At 35.9% G+C, this 17737-nt stretch overlaps 1 protein-coding gene across 1 annotated transcript in view; it reads right to left on the bottom strand.

The window, feature by feature from the left end:
• Positions 1 to 17737, bottom strand: part of CEP85L (centrosomal protein 85L) — a 156357-nt gene that overhangs the window by 100649 nt on the left and 37971 nt on the right. The window contains exon 3 of the mRNA XM_077755990.1: positions 4470 to 5257. Coding sequence (XP_077612116.1) covers positions 4470 to 5257 — 788 coding nt within the window. The remainder of the gene's footprint in view (positions 1 to 4469; positions 5258 to 17737) is intronic.

The following is a 17737-nucleotide window of genomic DNA, read 5'->3' as shown; positions in this document are numbered from 1 at the left end:
ATTTTTTCAGGAGCGCCTGGGTGGCTGTCAGTTAAGCCTCCAACTTCAGCTCAGGTCATGATCTCGCCTGTCCTGAGTTCGAGCCCCACATCAGGCTCGCTACTGTCAACACAGAGCTTACTTGGGATCCTGTCTCCCTCTCTCTCTGCCCCTTCCCGACTTGTGCTGTCTCTGTCTCCCTCTCAAAAAAATAAATAAATAAATAAAATAATAATAATACACATTAAAAGAAAAATAAAACCCTTTGCAATCTCTTATCATGTGAGACAAAAACCAAGTCATTTAATTTAAGTCATTTGATCAAATTTTTATTTACATTTTTTACTTATATAAATTTTCCAGCAAAAAATGTTGAAATTATTAGGTGTCAATATCTTGGCTGATCAAGCCCCTTCATGATTTAATTAGGCAGAAAATCTTATCTTCCTCTTTTTAATAATGTAACCCAGAACTTAGAAACATCTAGGGAATATAAGAGAAAAAAGGATAAACAACTTTGTCAACGAAGAGACCATTTCTTGACTATTGCCTAAGAGATGCACTGTGAGCTTATAGGCATCCAATGGATACTGTGTAGTTCAGAGGTATACACCTTCCATTCCCAACCCATTCCCCTGCTCCCCACAAAAGAAATACAAGAGGGACATAGTACGGGATACATTCTTTCCAAAGAGAAGACAAGATTTTGTTGTCTGTTTTTCTCTTCTGTTATGGTCCTTGTAGGGTCAGAGAGATTTTGGGGAAGGTAACAGGAGAGGGACAACATAGTACAGAGAAAAGACCCAAAGACAGTTTCCACCTGGAGATCTGTGTTCTAACCACCCGAAGGCACAGATGGCTTCTCTTCATTCACAAAGGAACACGTTTCAGAGTACTACACACTACCTGCACTCTAGCTGATGTAGCAGGAAATCATGGGAAGCAAAGAACATCAGGAGTATTAGATTGCGAGGCTGACTCAATGATTATCCCTAAGAAAAGCAAAACTTCCACATTACAATAGTAAGCTCTTGAGGGAGAAAAGCAGGAAAATAAACTGTGAATATCGATAAGCTAAAGTTCTATATATATCTATGGTGGTATTAGATTGTGACCCTTGGCCAAATTCCTCTCCTTAGGTGTAAAAAGAGGGTTTTTTCATGGTGGGTGTTTAAGCAGTTGTGCTTGAAAATCATACACATTCTCACAATTTATCAGATGGACCAATCCTTATTATGGCTCTTCCCTTTATATAAAAATTAGATTAAAAGGAAGTCAATTTTTTTAAGAAACAACTAAGATGAGAACTTTTATAATAAAGACAGCACTTGGAGGCTCCAAGGAGAAGGCATTGAAGACTTGTTTTCTGTAGTACTCCAAGAAGGGAATAAGGGAAGTGATCATTTAAACACAGCAACTGAATGAAGTGTCTAAGTGTTCTTTACCTGGCTTCATCTTTCTACTACAAAACTTAAGAACACTACAAAGAGACCATCCCAAATATGGTTAACCAAAATTCAGGACATTCCAGGGCGCATGCAACTTTTATCCTTTTGTAGTCTTCTTCCTTTACATGTATTAGGGAGAAGAATTAAAAAGAAGTCTGGCTCTGCAGTGCACCTGCAAGCTCCCGAGCCTCTCTGCACTGCTTCAAGATTCTGGGAAAAAAACTAGTTTACAGCAGAGGTTTCTCTGAGCAGAATGAAAGGAGTGAATTAGTACTTACTGCTTTCAATTCATCCAATTTTCTCAGTTGCCTACTGACTTAAGTGAGGTCATCACAACCTACTAAAGGTTGGAAGAGAAATACTCAGTACCCCCTGGACAACAACAATTCTGTACAAAAATTCCAGCTGGAGAAGTATATGCCTGATCCCTGTTGATCTCTGTTCTCTGATAATCACAAAGCATTTGAGAACTAAAATATTAACAGGGGCGCCTGGATGGTTGAGTCACTTAAGTATCCAACTTCAGCTAAGACCATGATCTCATGGTTCATGAGCTCAAGCTCTGAGTTAGGCACTGTGCTGACAGCTCAGAGCCTGAAGTCTGCTTCAGATTCTGTTTCCCTCTCTCTGGCCCTCACCCCTGGTGCTCTGTCTCCCTGTCTCTCAAAAATAAACATTAAAATTTTTTTTCAATTAAAAAAAAAAAGTCTTTTAAAAATTGCATTTTCTATCTTTCAGTATCTTGAACTGATAAATCACAAGTCTAGTTAAATTGTTCTTTTCTGATTTGTAGTTCAGACATCATAATAATGCTTGCTTGAGTATGTGGTTTGAATATACATAATCAAGACTATAAGCAGTCTTGCCCAAAACGAGAGTAAGGAAGGCACATGGGACATGTTAAGGATTCTCCTGTGAATGTAGCACATTAGGGTGGGTCTTTGTTTTGGAACTGTTCTCAGATCTGTGAGGTTCCTAGTTAAGTGATCTCCTTATCTTTTCATAGAATATATTCCTTCAATCTTTATTATTTTTTTATTAGTAGCCGTAATGAACAGATATTTTAATGTTTTCTCTAGGGAAAGTTTACTATTTCTGATAGAATTAATTGGTCTCAGAAAATACTGTTAATAAAAAATGGATGATAGCATTCACAAAAAATTCTACAGATAATTGCTTTCCCAGTTAAAATGAGCTATGGAAATTACCTTGGAACAGAAAACACATTTACATGTTACTGTAGGGGATACACACCTGTTTTCTTTGTATGTGATATTTTATAAAGTACTTTCCTCAAACTGAATAATAAATCTTGATATCCAACTTAATCTTTTTAAAATGAGCACACTTCTATTTTATAAACCTAAATATATTTCAAATACCACCAAAATTTTATAAGTAACTTTACTTCCACTTTCTCATTTCACAGACGAAGAAATGAGAAGACATGTAGATGGCAATTATACACATGAAAAGGTGCTCAACATCACTATCAGGTAAATGCAGGGCGCCTGGGTAGCTCAGTCGGTTGAGCTTCGGCTCTGGTCATGATCTCGTGGTTTGTGGGTTCGAGCCCCGCATCCGGCTCTGTGCTGACAGCTAGCTCAGAGCCTGGAGCCTGTTTCAGATTCTGTGTCTCCCTCTCTCTCTGCCCTCCCCTGCTCATGCTGTCTCTCTCTCTCTCGGTAATAAATAAAACATTTAAAAAAATTAAAACACAAAACAAAACCACAATGAGGTATCACCTCACACCTGTTAGAATGGTTATCAAAAAGACAAGAGTTAACAAGTGTTGGCAAAGGTGTGGAGAGAAGAGAATCCTTGTGTAGTGCTGGTGGGAATGTAGACTGATGCAGCCACTATGGGAAAGAGTGTGGGTGGTTCCTCAAAAAATTAAAAATAGAGCTATCATATGATCCAGCAATTCCCCTTCTGGGTATTTATCTGAAAGAAATGGAAACACTAACCCCCAAAAATGTATGCACTCCCACATCCACTGCAGCTCTCATTTCGATAGCCAAGACATGAAAGCAACCTTAAGTGCTCACTGATGATTGAATGGATAAAGAAAATGTGGTACATATACAACACAATATTACTGAGTCATTTAAAAAAATTAGATCTTGCCATTTGTGATGTGAATGTACCTTAAGGGCATTATGCTAAGTGAATTAAGTCCGTCAAAGACAAATATCACATGATCTCAATTATATGTAGAATCTTAGAAAAACCACAGATACAGAGAACTGACTGGTGGTTGCCACAGGCTGAGGGTGGGCAAAATGGGTGAAGAGAATCAAAAGACAAATTTCCAGTTACAAAATAAACAAGTCATGAGAATGTAATATATAATATACAGCATGATGACTATAATTAATAATACTGTACTATATATTTGAAAGTTGCTAAGAGAGAACAAGTTCTCAAAAGCAGGAAAAAAAATTGAAACTATGCATAGTGAGGGACATTAACCAGACTTAGACTTATTGCGGTGATCAAGTCACAAAACGTATATAGCAGATCATTACGATGTAGGATTTAAACTAATGTAATATGTCAATTATATCTAAATTTTAAAAAGAAGGGAAAAGAAACTGAGGCCCAAAGAAATGAAGTATTAAGTGACAGGTAGAAAATTATCCAAGTTCTGAAACTGATAGAACCAGAAATAAAATCCAAGACCTCATACTCCAGAATTAACGTTCTTCCAATTATACTGTGCCAGTCCCCATTTCTGTTTCAAGCTTCTTTAAATTAAGAATGTTTTTCTTTATTTTTTCGCCTACTTAACAAATGCGAAGGGAAGTAAAAACTAAGTTAGGTACAAGATTTTAAATTTTCCATCTTAATCAGCCTCAACTATTTTTTAACTTTTGTTTATCCAAATAATATTTTGGGAGTTTTATGCTTAGTAACTTGTAAGCAGGAGGAAAAACAAAACCATCCGTGTCTGCGGACACACGGTCACGTGCTTACTGCAAGCGTGCTACTGTGCTCATAACATCCACTGGAGGGAAGCAAACTCTAAACTCTGAGCCGTACCTGCATTGGTGTTTCATTTTCTTGTCGAAATTCTTCAATTTGATGCTGTTGCCAAGGAGCTAAACTGTAAGTGTCCTCTGTAGTTCTATTTTCCAAAGGGTTTGTCCGCAACTGCTCCGTAAGCCACATCTGTGTCCTCACAGAAGGCTGAATGGGAACTCCACCTACTGCCTGCTGACCAAGCATTAAATATTTCGTAGGTTCAAAAGCCTCTGCATTTGTCGTAATGGGCTTGCTTTCAGGTAAGGCACTGTATGTCATGTCTAAGGTCTGCCTCCTAAGGGTGGAGGAAGAAGCTCTAAAGTCCTCTTTGCTACAGCTCTCAAATTTATATTTGCAGTCCAGAGTTGACGATCGTTTTTTATTTATTTCCTTGTCTTCTAGTTTAAGCATCTCCATACTATCATGTAAGCAGCTAGGCCCAATTGTTCTTAGTTGTGATGTTAAAACCTTGCCTCTCCCTGTCTTTTCCAAACCACTCCTGGACTCTCCAGTGTGAACAATGCCACCCTGGCTGCAATTACCCGGGGCAGTGAGTCTGGATAAAGATGACCATTTCCGGAGGGGCCGGAAGTCCTTCATGTCTAGTGAAGAGTCCTGTTCTCCCCTACTGTGGTCTTCCAATGCTTGCATGAGGCTTGTACTCCATTTTGAGCCATCTGACGTCAATGATTCACTATGTTTGGAAACTGAAGTGCTGGAGTTAGACGGCATGACATGGGCAGTAGGAAGAGTAACCAACGACCGACTAGGCTTAAAAGATAATGTGCCACTCGAAGTTGAATGATCTGGAAGAAGAAAAGAATGTCAAATTAGTTATAATTAATAGGGGGGAAATGAGGCTAAATACAAAATGCCAAAACAAATATCTGAATATGGTTTCCCAGCACAAGTTTTTCAGAGACACTGTTAGCAAAATGAGTTTATTATCATTATGTTTATCTGAAACAAACCATATTTCAAATACTATTTTCTAAAAATGTATACACAATGGAATATATGCCCATTTACCATCAACTTACAGATGACAAAGGATTAGAAAACACGTTTATAGTGACCTTATTTAACTCTTTTGGCTTTTTTAAAAGAAAAATCCATCTCCTCACTGAGAGGTCTTATTCATCATCTAGCTTCAGAAATAACTAGAAAATGGTATTTTTCACGGTCTTTCCTAAACTGTGGAAATCTACGCCACACTTAAACATTCTAGCACCTCCCCAAACTCTAATTCAAATCAGAAATATGGGTAGGGTGCCTCAATCGGTTAAACGTCCAACTCCTGATTCCGGCTGAGGTCATGATCTCGCACTTTTTGAGTTCAAGCCCTGTATCGGCCTCTGCACTGGAGGCTGGGAGTCTTCTTGGGATTCTCTCTCTTCCCTCGCACCTCCCCCTGTCACATGCACTCGCTCAAAATAAATAATGGAACATAATTAGAAAGCATTCCAGCAATATATTTGTAGATGCAGAGTAATTCCTCCATTCCGGTCTTCCCTTAAATGGTATCATCAATGGTATGATTCCCAAGCTAGAACTCCTGGAGTCTACTTGAAAGGGCTACCTTTCTCTGCACATTCACTAAATCCCTAAGTTGTAAGCCTTCACTTCCAAAATGGTTACACAGCTATTGCCTTAGGTCAAGTCTTCCTGTATTATTGTTCTACACACAAGTAACAGTTTTAGTAGGCTTCATGGAAACTCAAAGCACAAATAAAGACCTCTATATTCCATAAACTTACCATCAAGTTCCAAATTATTATCAAATGTGTCAACTTAAACTTAAAGATTATAATTTTATTAGAGGACGCTTCAAAAGAGGAAAGCAATTGAAAGTATGAAGGGAGAAGAGGTGAGTGGAAAAAGGCAACTTTCAGAGTTTATTCTATATTTTTCCATATTACATACTAGAATATATTTAGTATTACTTGTTAGCATTGATATTGTTTAAAAGAAATAAAATAATGCAAAAAGAAATGATAAAAAAATCATAAGAAAATTCACATGAGAAAGAGCTAGGCAGACTAATTCAAATAATTAAATTCCAGTAGGTCTTTACACAAATCTATTCACTTGGAGATGAAGAAGAAAAAATAATACAGATGAGTGAATACAAGCAAAAGTATTATAGTGAACATTTATTTATCATGTTCAACTTTTCATCAGCTTCTGCAGAATCCTTTTATACTCAGGAAAATTCCCACATTATTATAAGTCGAATCTCCCTAAGTTAATTTTAGACCTCAAATTCCCAATATATTCTGCAACTACGATGCAGACATCAGAAGCATCGACACAATATTTCAGTTTGGAAGGGAGTCACATTAAAAAATGGGCTCTAGATGGACCTTTCATTTTTGGCTGGTGTAGGCAAGAGCAGAGGCATCAGCCTTCCACAATGGGAGCACCAGCCCAAAAGGGGCAACAACTGGGCAGCACTGGTGCTTGGTGGGGCTGGCGAAGTGACAGTTCGCAGAAATGATTTGAGGCATATTAGCTATAAGTTTAACCTGAAGCCTGGTTCTCTAGCCTCCCCCCACCCCAAATTCTATGAACCAGGCACTCTTAAATAAATTCATCTGCTCAATCAGGTCAGCAAACTTCTTTTGCTGATTAAGAACACTAACTGATTAAAGTATAAAGCTAGAAGAATATTAACTCCCAAAAAACAAATTATCCCATTTATCTGCTGTATGCAATGTCAAGAAAGGCTGCTCAAGGGAGAAAGTGAACATTTAGAGAAGTTAAGCATATTGCTCAATATCATACAGTAAGGAGGGTCTGCCAGACACTGTAAGCTTGCAGCTAACACCAGTGGCTGTACCCTAGGGTGGCTGGGGTGGACTTTAGTCCTGCCCCCTACACACTATCTCCCATCAACCCAATACACAATCTAAAGAAAGAAAAATCTTTTGTTTGTTATGTAAACTCTGCTTCAGAAAAATGTGCTTGAATCCCTCACCCCCTTTCCAATCAGTCTGCCACATCTTAGGTCATACCTATACAGAAATTCTAGAAATGACAGTGCTTTGCATTATGTAGTACTGCATGCAAACAAGATAAAGTGTCATGGAAATCTGCACTTGAACCATTAGATTCAAAGATTAGTATACTACATATTGCATCACAGCAAGCAAACTAAATTTTTTAAACAGAAAAAAAAAAATCACTCATGGTAATTCCTGAAAGGTAAGGGTGAAACAGTTATGTAAGTCTTCAAATGTCAAGGTAAGAAAGAGCCTGGCTTTCATTAAGCAAGAAATGTGATACCACTGAAAGGTTTCCAAAGGAGTAAACATGATCAAAACCATACTTAAAATGATTATTCCAAAAACACTGTTGAGGATAGATTAAAGCAAAATGATTAGCAACATGAAGATTAACAGATTATTATGGTAATCAATAGAGAAAAGAATGGGAGTATGCTACTGAAGGTCAGTTCTAAATGGAAATAAGACAAATGTCACTAAACGTCTATAAAATATCTGTATTATTATAGTATTACATCTATTTACCAACTATGCCAGTGTGTATATAGATATACAAACATATACATGTTTGTGTCACTATTTCTAAATGATTATTTTTATTAAATTTTTTTAAAGTTTATTAATTTTTGAGAGAGGAAAAAAAAAGCAAGAGCAGAGAGGGGCAAAGACAGAATCTCGAGCAGGCTCTAGGCTGTCTGCGCAGAGTCCACAGTAGGGCTCCTGGGGCTCAATGTCATGAACCGTGAGATCTATGACCTGAGCCAAATGCTTAACTGACTGAGTCACCCAGGTGCCCTGAATATCTTTAAAACTTTAAAAAATTTATTTTTAATTTTCAGTTATTTACAATGAAAAAAATAAGATCAAGTATAAGGTTAAATGTTAACAGTTTTAAAACTAGTCTTTTTAGATTCAAATCCTGACTCTCCCACTTAGTCACACGTGTTCAAACAACTTACTTAACCTTCTTGGATCATGGTCACCTCATCCATAATGTAGACATGACAACCGTGAAGATTAAAAGAAAAAATACACACAAAGGACTCAGAAGAATTCCCATACAATGCAAAATGTTAATTATTATCACATCATTGAAATAGCTAAGTAAACATTATTCCATCATATAGCAGACAAAAGAGTAAATATCCATACTATATAAGGAACTCCAATAAATTAAAACAAAACAAAACCTAACAAACCAATTTTAAAACAGGCAAAGGAAATTAGAAAGCAAATCAGAAGAAATGAAAATAAATGTTAAAAAAAACAGATGTTCAAACTCATTAATAATTAAAGTGTGTTCCTTATCCTATTCATAAAAGTATTAAAGGCTATAATATCCTACAATCATGGGAACATAAATTGTTATAGTCTTTGAGAGAAGAGGGGCAATCTGTCTGTATATATCAATATTTAAAATATGCCAGCATGTAAGTGAATGTATGTAAATATGTATTTATTCACAAGCAGGGAAATGGTATGAAAGAATACACCCCAAACTTAAAGATACACCCCCTCATCATGGAAAGAGAACATACAATGTCTTATTTTAATTTCTTTTCAAGGAGCATAACTTTACCATTTGGTCAAACTACTGCAAAGATGTTTTGTTTTGTGACCTCAAAGAGTTTAAAATATCTCAAATAACACTGTTACTTAAGTATGAATAATGTATCAGGTGACTGTCTCACTTTCCATGTCACAGCTGAAACCTCTGATACCAGAGATCACTGTCTTGGCTGTTACTTATGTCTGATAATGTGCTACTTTTCTGTCTTCCTGTGCTAGCTCAGTATTTTCCAACTGCAGAGAAAATCAACAACTGGTGATAAAAACAAATTCTATATCAGACTAGTATTTAGTCCTACAAATCTGAAAAAAATTGATATATTCTATTCAAAGAAAATTACACAGAAGATAGAATTTATACCTAAAAGTCACTATCTGAAGTTCTCAAACTTTAACATACTAAAAAAGTTACCTGGGATCTGAAGCCCTATTCTAAGAGATCCTGATTCAGTTAAGATAAGGAGGGGTCCAGGAAATATTACTGCTTAGTAAGTGATTCTCTGTTCTATTCACTACAATATCATTCCATCCGGGTCTGATTCCAGTTCTGAAGCCTTCAAGTTTATATACCCCAAGTCGAACCATCATCAATATCTGAGTTCTAGTGTAAAAACTTATTGACTGTAATTTTCAGAATTCAGTACTGCCAAAACTAAGGATTAAAGCTTAGTCTGTTCACACACATATGCACTTACATACACATGCACATACAACATGAAATAATGAAGAAAAAAATTAAAAATTTTAGAGTATGAATATCTAGAAAAAGGACAATTATTTCTCAGAGATGAGTCCAGAAAATAATAATTTTAACGGCTTAAAAATGTTATTTTGCCCTAATGAAACACAGGCAATTAGGGGTAGACACAATGTACTTCCTTATGTGCTTTCCTATACTATCTGATTGTAGACACAAATCTCAAATTCAAGTTATTACAATGGCATCTGGGCCACATCTAAGTTACCACAATGAAATCTGAAACCAGCAGAGTGTAGTCCTTTTAAAAGCCAGAGGACCGGGTCTATAGCATTCACAGAGAGCATAGTACAGCTAATGGTTTCAGATAGATTTCAGCTTGCAAGGGAAAAATATAAGAGGAAGACTTCACTGTAACCTGATAATACAAGTGAATAATATTTAAAATAATATATTCTGAATACTAAACAAAATCTCAGCCTTCTGTTTCACTGTCATGTTATTGTTATCTGGCAATAGATGAATACATTGATTCTATCTTCTCCTGTATATATGTAGTCTCTCTCTCTGCTCTATGTTTCTTACAGTAAAAAGGAAATGAATTCAAAAAAGACCAAACCCTCCAGACCTAGATTACAATAAATCACAAGTCTTCATAGTTAAAAAATTAATCAGGAAACTATATAACCCCATATCAAAATATTTTATTTAATATAACCACTTAATATATTTATCATTCAATGAAATACCAAATAAATTTTTAAATAAAAACTTTAACCCAAAGGAAATAATTAAGTTTTATATACCACCATGATACTTTTTTCCCTTCCTAACACTTTAATGATATCAAATCAGGGAAAAAAAATTATTTTTATGCTACATGTAACTCTATCCTTTCTTTTAAAAAACAGATGAACATTTCTAGGCATTTCCTATATTTTTATAAATATTTTTAAATATTCTAAACTACATTCTGGTAGGAAAAGAGCTATCAAAAGAAACTCAACAATAATTAAACCAAGAATCTCCTAGGAATTATTTCTGTACAAGCAATGTACTAGGTAGAAAAGACAATGAAAATACATTATTCACAAAAATATGAAAATAGCCCTTCCCTCAGGGTTCATACTTCACCATTACATACACAGCTGCAGAGCAAGACTAAAGTTTGTCATTAGGAAACTAAAGAACACCAGACAATGAGAAGTGAGCCAGAGAGAAAAGGCAGAATACTCATAAAAGAACTCTCAGGATGATAGCCAACTGCTCAACAGCAATAATGAAATCCACAACACTGGGAAATATTACCTTCAAAGGGTTAACAGTAAATAACTGGCACCCAAGAACTGTTTGGAAAGGCAAGCTATCTTTCATGAGTAAGGGCAAAATATATTTTCAGCTAACAAAAATGGAGTTTATTAACAGACTCACCGAAAGAACTAGTAAGATTCCTTTAGTTTCTTTCACATAGAAAACAACTGACCCCTAAACTGCTAAAACTAAAATAAAAAATAAAAATAAGGGGCGCCTGAGTGGCTCAGGCTTAAGCGTCTGACTTTGGCTCAGGCCATGATCTAGTGGTTTGTGAGTCTGAACCCCGCATCAGACTGTCTGCTGTCTGCTGTCAGCACAGAGCCCAATTCAGATCCTCTGCCTCCCTTTCTGTCTGCCCCTCCCTTGGTTAAGCTCTCTCACTCTCTCGCTCTCTCTCTCTTTCAAAAATAAACATTTAACGGGGCGCCTAGGTGGCTTAGTTGGTTAAGCGTCCTGACTTTCGCTTAGGTCATGATCTCGCGGTTCGTGGGTTCGAGCCCCGCGTCGGGCTCTGTGCTGACTGCCAGCTCAGAGCCTGGAGCCTATTTCAGAGTCTGTATCTCCCTCTCTCTCTGACCCTCCCCCCTGCTCATGCTGTCTCTCTCTCTCTCTCCTAGAAATAAATAAAAATTAAAAAAAATAAATAAAAATTAAAAAATTTTTTTTCATTAGAAGTTTTTTTTAAGTAAACACAATTAAATCTAAAAAATGAAGGACAACTGCATAAAATAATAAAAACAGTATCTAATTTGTGGGGTAAAAATAGAATCAAAATATTTGGCAACTATGACATATAACTCAAAACGGGGGTAGATCAGCATTCCTATGTTTTAAGGTCCTTTTATTTGTGAGAGGAAGACAAAGATTCTAATCACCAATCTAGACAGTCAAGTTAAGGGTTGCATATCGTAATGTTACATTAACAACTAAAAGAATAGGTAGACTTGGTACAACTGTACAGCTAAAGTTGGACCCCAACTTTGTATGATCCATCAGTAGTAATTCAAAATGAATCATAAGCCTAAATCCAACAGCTAAAACTATAAAACTCTTAGAAGAAACCATAGGTGTAAATCTTCACGATGTTAAGTCAGACAGTGGTTTTTTAAATACAATACCAAAAGCCCAAGCAACAAAAAAAAGTAAAGATAAATTGGATTTTATCAAAATTTTTAAAATTTGCTGCCAATGAGACTAACAAGAACATAAAAAGACTACCCATAAAATAGGAGAGAATTTTTGCAAATTATTTATCTCTTTGGAACATATCTAGATTATATTAAAAACTCTTAAACTCCATAAAAACACAAACGACCTAATTTAAGTACGGGTGTACTATGACAGAACAGGCAACAAATTATCCATCTATCCATCCATCTATCCTCTATCTGCAAGTCTGAGGAGATATGAAGTCATTAATCTCCCTACGGCCATGGCCATGTGAACAGCCTTTCCAGGCCAAAATACATAGGCTCATCACAGGGAACTAAAATGAACTAAATCCAGCTCAGCTTGGTCATCAGTTTCAAGCATTCATATTTTACAAGGCCAAGAAACAAAATAATAAAAATTCAGTGAAAATATGAGTGGAAGGATGGATAAGTAACACTAAAGGTAAAAATGAAAGTCCATAAAGATACAAAATATACCTCCAGCAAACAAATCTCCTGCAAACCCACTAGATCTATGATGCCATTATATGCCATGTTTAAGAATTTAAAATTCAAATATTTCATTTTAAGAAACAATGCAGATCAACAAGAAAACTAAGTAGAGATGAGGGGCAAAGGAAAAGTGTGTGTCGTCTGCAAAAGAATGTAAATCATAATTGGGGCACCTGGGTGGCTTAGTCGGTTAAGCGTCTGACTTTCGCTTAGGTCATGATCTCGTGGTTCGTGGGTTCAAGCCCCACGTCGGGCTCTGTGCTGACTGCCAGCTCAGAGCCTGGAGCCTGTTTCAGTCTGTGACTCCCTCTCTCTCTGACCCTCCCCTGCTCACTCTCTCTCGCTCTCCTAGAAATAAATTTAAAAAAAAAAAAGGAATGTAAATCCTAATTGTTTGAATGCTGCCATGAAGGGATTTAATTTCACAAGCCAAAAAAAAAAAAAGTTCTGTGCATAACCTCTGACCTACACCCATATGCAAATGAAGAACTAAAGTCCATAAAGGTTAAATTACTTGACCAAGTACAAATCTCAAAATAGAATGCTGGTCTCCTGTTTCTCAGTCCAGTGTTACCTATACTATCCCAAATTACACCTCTCTGGCTTCTTTCCCTCTAGTTTCTCCCTTCTGAGTACAAATACCTTAAACAGTGGGGTTAGGCAGACCTGTGGAGTTAGATTTGAAGAATAATTTTTGATTGTATAAATTTGGTGCTGTGTGCGTGTGGGTTTTACCATTTTACTTTCTATTTTGGCATATATTTGGAATTGTAAAAAAAGAAAAAAGAAAAAACTAAGAGCAAGAGAATATTTTACTTTAAAATGAGGGGGTTTAGAGAAAACATTTGGCAAATAAAACCAATAAAACCTATTCACTGTAATAAAATACATAAGCAAAGCAAAGAAAAAGCCCTGGGAAATTTTACGACATCCTCCAAAATTAGTGGCTGCCTAGGGCTGGGGGATTAGAGTGTTCAGGATGATGGCTAAAGGGAGTGGGGCTTATTGGGGGGCTAATGAAAAGTGATACTGGCAATAGATAATACAACTCTAAATATACCAATGGTACTGAATTATGCACATGTAGGCCCCATGCCCAACGTGGGGCTCAAACTCACAACCCTGAGCCCAAGAGTTGAATGTTCTACCAACTGAGCCAGCCAGGCATCCTTGAATTGTACCCTTGAAATGGCTGAACTGTATGTAGAGTATATGAATTCCATCTAAATAAAGCTGCTTAAAAAGAAATAATGTACTGTTTTCATCTCCTAAATGTCTCCTCAGTGACCTCATTTTCTCCTTTCCCACTCTCGGTTTTATGAACAAGTCACCTGCAACACAAGTGGTCTCCTTGCATCCAGTTTGGCTCTCTTCTCCATCCCCAGAATCTCTCACCTTCTAGTCACTGGCCATGCTGTTCTCTCAGCCTACTCTCCTGCCTTGTGCCCTGCCAGTTCCGACTTAACTTTTTGGGCCTCAGCTTAAAGATCACTTCTGCTAGGGTTCCTTCACCTAATCCAGTGGATTTTGGTATATCTCCTTTGTATTTCATCCATCGTCCTGTTCTTATTTTATGATAATTATTTCCTATCTGTCTCCTCCACTAGACTTTACGCACACAGAACAGGGGAAATGTCTGTTTAATCCTAACCCGTAGCACAGTATCTCACACATAGCAGACCCTCAATAAATATTGGCTATTGAATAAATGACTGAACAAGTCCTTACCTTTCATATGATAACAATAATGCACCAAATCATAACTTTTCTGATTTTCTTCCTTTCTGATATATATTCACAGGATGACCTCAAAATTTATATTATTAAACAGCCCTATTATTTCTTAGTAAAAACAACTAATGAAGATATGATTAAATTGAATTCCATTTTTATCACTCCCTCCTTTTGAAATAAATGAGGTTAATTAGATAAGAAAATTATCTCTAATACAAGTTAGCAGTTGGAAATTATGAAAGCAAAAAATTATTTAACTCTATCTGTGCCTTTTTAAAATAAAATTAAGTTCTTTTATTGCCACAGGGTCCTATACTCCCAATTTCCTATTGTTTCTTTCCTCATTAATCACTCAGTTCTGGCCCCACATTTACACAAGCGCTGCATACTTCAAAAACAACTCTCTTTCAAACTAATTTTTATGGTAACAGCAGCTATTTACAGCCTCCAGGTCTTGGCAAGAAAACCTTGGAAGAAATTGATGATCTGCCAGTGTGGTCCATGTTACTATTTGGTGGTCTTGAAGATGCATCTATCCTTAGTCACAGATATATTTTCCTACCAACCCGAATTGGATACCTCACGAACAAATTACCACGTGTAAAAGGTCATACCGCTATTGTTAAATTAGTACTTCAACTTCTTGCTAAATAGAAAAAAAAAGTCACTCTTTTTAGTTATATTTGAAATCTCAAAATACCATGGCTAAAAGCAAATCATTCAATCTTAATTTTAGAATATAGTTCTGTACCAGATTTCCATTCCTGCTAAGATTCTGATGTAATCCTCTCCCTCCATTTTAATCTTTTTCAGTTTTCCAGTTCTTGAAAGACATTAAGTTTTCAATAAATACTTATTAAGTAAAAAGGAAATGAACCTCTAACAGCTACATGTTGAAGAGGGGAAAAAAGGGAAGGTAGTTCCATATATATAACAATCATTTATAAAACTGGATATCTGTCATTCATAGAGCACTTATATTCTGTATCCAATTACTCTATACTGGTATAGATTTTAAGTTTTTAAAGAATTCAAATAAAAAAGAATGCAAGTTATTTTTCAGATGATTCACACAGGATACTTGGAGGATGTGACAGTGGCCAAAGAGCATCAGTTGTAACATGAGTTAAAACCAATGATAAAAGGCAGGTCAGGGGTCTGATTAGACAGGCCTATTCAGTTTAAAGTCTGACAACTTGCTACACAGATATACTGTTTACTTAAAGCAATGTACCATGGAGCTGAATAAAAATGATTCCATGTACTTTGATCTATACCCAATAAATTAAGTTTACATTTAGTATACAGAGGTATATCTATTCAACCACAACTGTCCTATAGATAAAGAGAAATAATTATTGAGGTAAATAAGAACTCAAAATTTACTATCACAGGTTAAATACTTAAATTATGTAACATAATTATTATTTGCAAAGAGCAGCCAAACTTTAGAAGCCTGTAGCAAGATTGGCTCTTTTCTCCTAAATACTCAATTTCCAACCAAATGTTATATTATCAGAGTGGTGCTATCATACTCTTCTACCTGCTCACCTTCATGTGTGTGCCTACTGGCCTCGCAGCAAACTATGCTCTGAGACTACAGGGGAATGAATGTTCCTTCCTTCCTCCTAATTGAGGAAGTGCCTATATCTCAGACCCAAGAAACGGGAATTCAAGCAGGAATTATTGATATTATTCCTTTTTCCCATTTCCCAACCGAACAACAGAACTCTTCAGAATTTTAGCAATTCTCCAATTTAAAATCTTCCCTACCTAATCCTTTCCACCCCACCATAATCAACTGACTTCTCTTTGTTAAAGGAACTAGGGCAATCCCACTGCAGTGAAGCTCTTATCACTGTCAAAATGATAAAAGGGGTGTACTCTTGGTACTCCAAGACTGACAGCAGAATAGAACTTATCATAGACATAATGCTATCAATATAAATTTTTTCACATTAAATATTAAGTGGGCTTACAGGAGCTGCTTTGAGAAGCCAATGTTGTTTCTACTTGGAAATATATAAACATATACACTCATAAAATCTTTGAAAGTAAACCATTTACAAATTATACATTGTCAATACCAGTATGCCCAATGTGTCCAACAGAAATATAACACAGACTGCACTTGTAATTTTAAGTTTTATAGTAACCACATCTGAAAATAGTAAAAAGGTAAAATTAGCTTCAAGAATGTCTTGATTTAACCCAACAAATCCAATACTATCATGTCATCATGTGATCAGTATTAAAAAGTATCGTCAAGATATTTTACATTTTTTTACACAAAGTATTCAAAGTCCAGTGTGCATTTTACATCTCAGTTTGGATGAGGCACAGTTTAAGCACTCAGTAAGCCAGATATTGCTAGTGGCTACCATACTGGACCACACAGCTCTATTACTGCTTTCAATAAACTACCTTAAATATCTCCAGAAAAAAAGCTGACTGTAATCTACAATTGTGTTAAGTATATATATTGATATCAAATATAGTACGTTAAATTTTTGAGTTAAATCAACAGTTTTTGTTTAACAGTCAGCTCCATGTGGTATGTAAATCATGTAGTTATTTAATATGTATGTTGAGATTTTTACAATAATCAATCCTCCAAGAATTCATATGCATTTACACATTTCACCTAAAAATTGTCACAACAAACCAAAATAATGCAGCACTTCATGACACAGCACTGGAAATCATAAAGGAAGATATACTCTCCTCCAAGACAAACAGGAACAGTAACAGAGTTAAAGGCAGCTAAATAAAATATTCGGTAGACACACTCTAAAACAAACTCAATTATACTTGGTAACACTGGTCCAAATTTCATGCATATTCTTTAGAAATTAACATTAAGTATACACCACGGTAATTCTCACATGGGAGTTACAGAACAAAGGAGATGAACACTTTTGAATTATTCTATAATGTTTGGGATTTCATAAGGACAGACTTAATTTTATAAATAAGAAAAAAAAAAACACTTTATAGATCTCTGGTTAGTGAATAACAAAAAGACAAGGCCAAAGTAAGTAAAGCACATCCACATGACATTCATATAAAATAAACTAACACAAAGCATGTTTAGTTTATAAAGCTGATATCATATTATAAATCTCAACCTGTGAGTTATGTTCTAATGCAAGGCTATTCTTAATATTCAATAATCCTCCACAGTGGTTATTTTCCTGATCCCTTAACATAAAACAGTTATGTCATGAAACAAATCCAACAATGAAAAACAAAACTTTGAGTTAGAAGACTCGGGACAATTACCAAAGAACAGAGAAGGTGAAG

Source organism: Crocuta crocuta, unplaced genomic scaffold, assembly GCF_008692635.1.
Source record: "Crocuta crocuta isolate KB4526 unplaced genomic scaffold, BGI_CrCroc_1.0 scaffold772, whole genome shotgun sequence".
NCBI lineage: Eukaryota > Metazoa > Chordata > Mammalia > Carnivora > Hyaenidae > Crocuta > Crocuta crocuta.
Note: the sequence above shows the minus strand (reverse complement) of the source record. Positions and strands in the feature narration are given on the sequence as shown.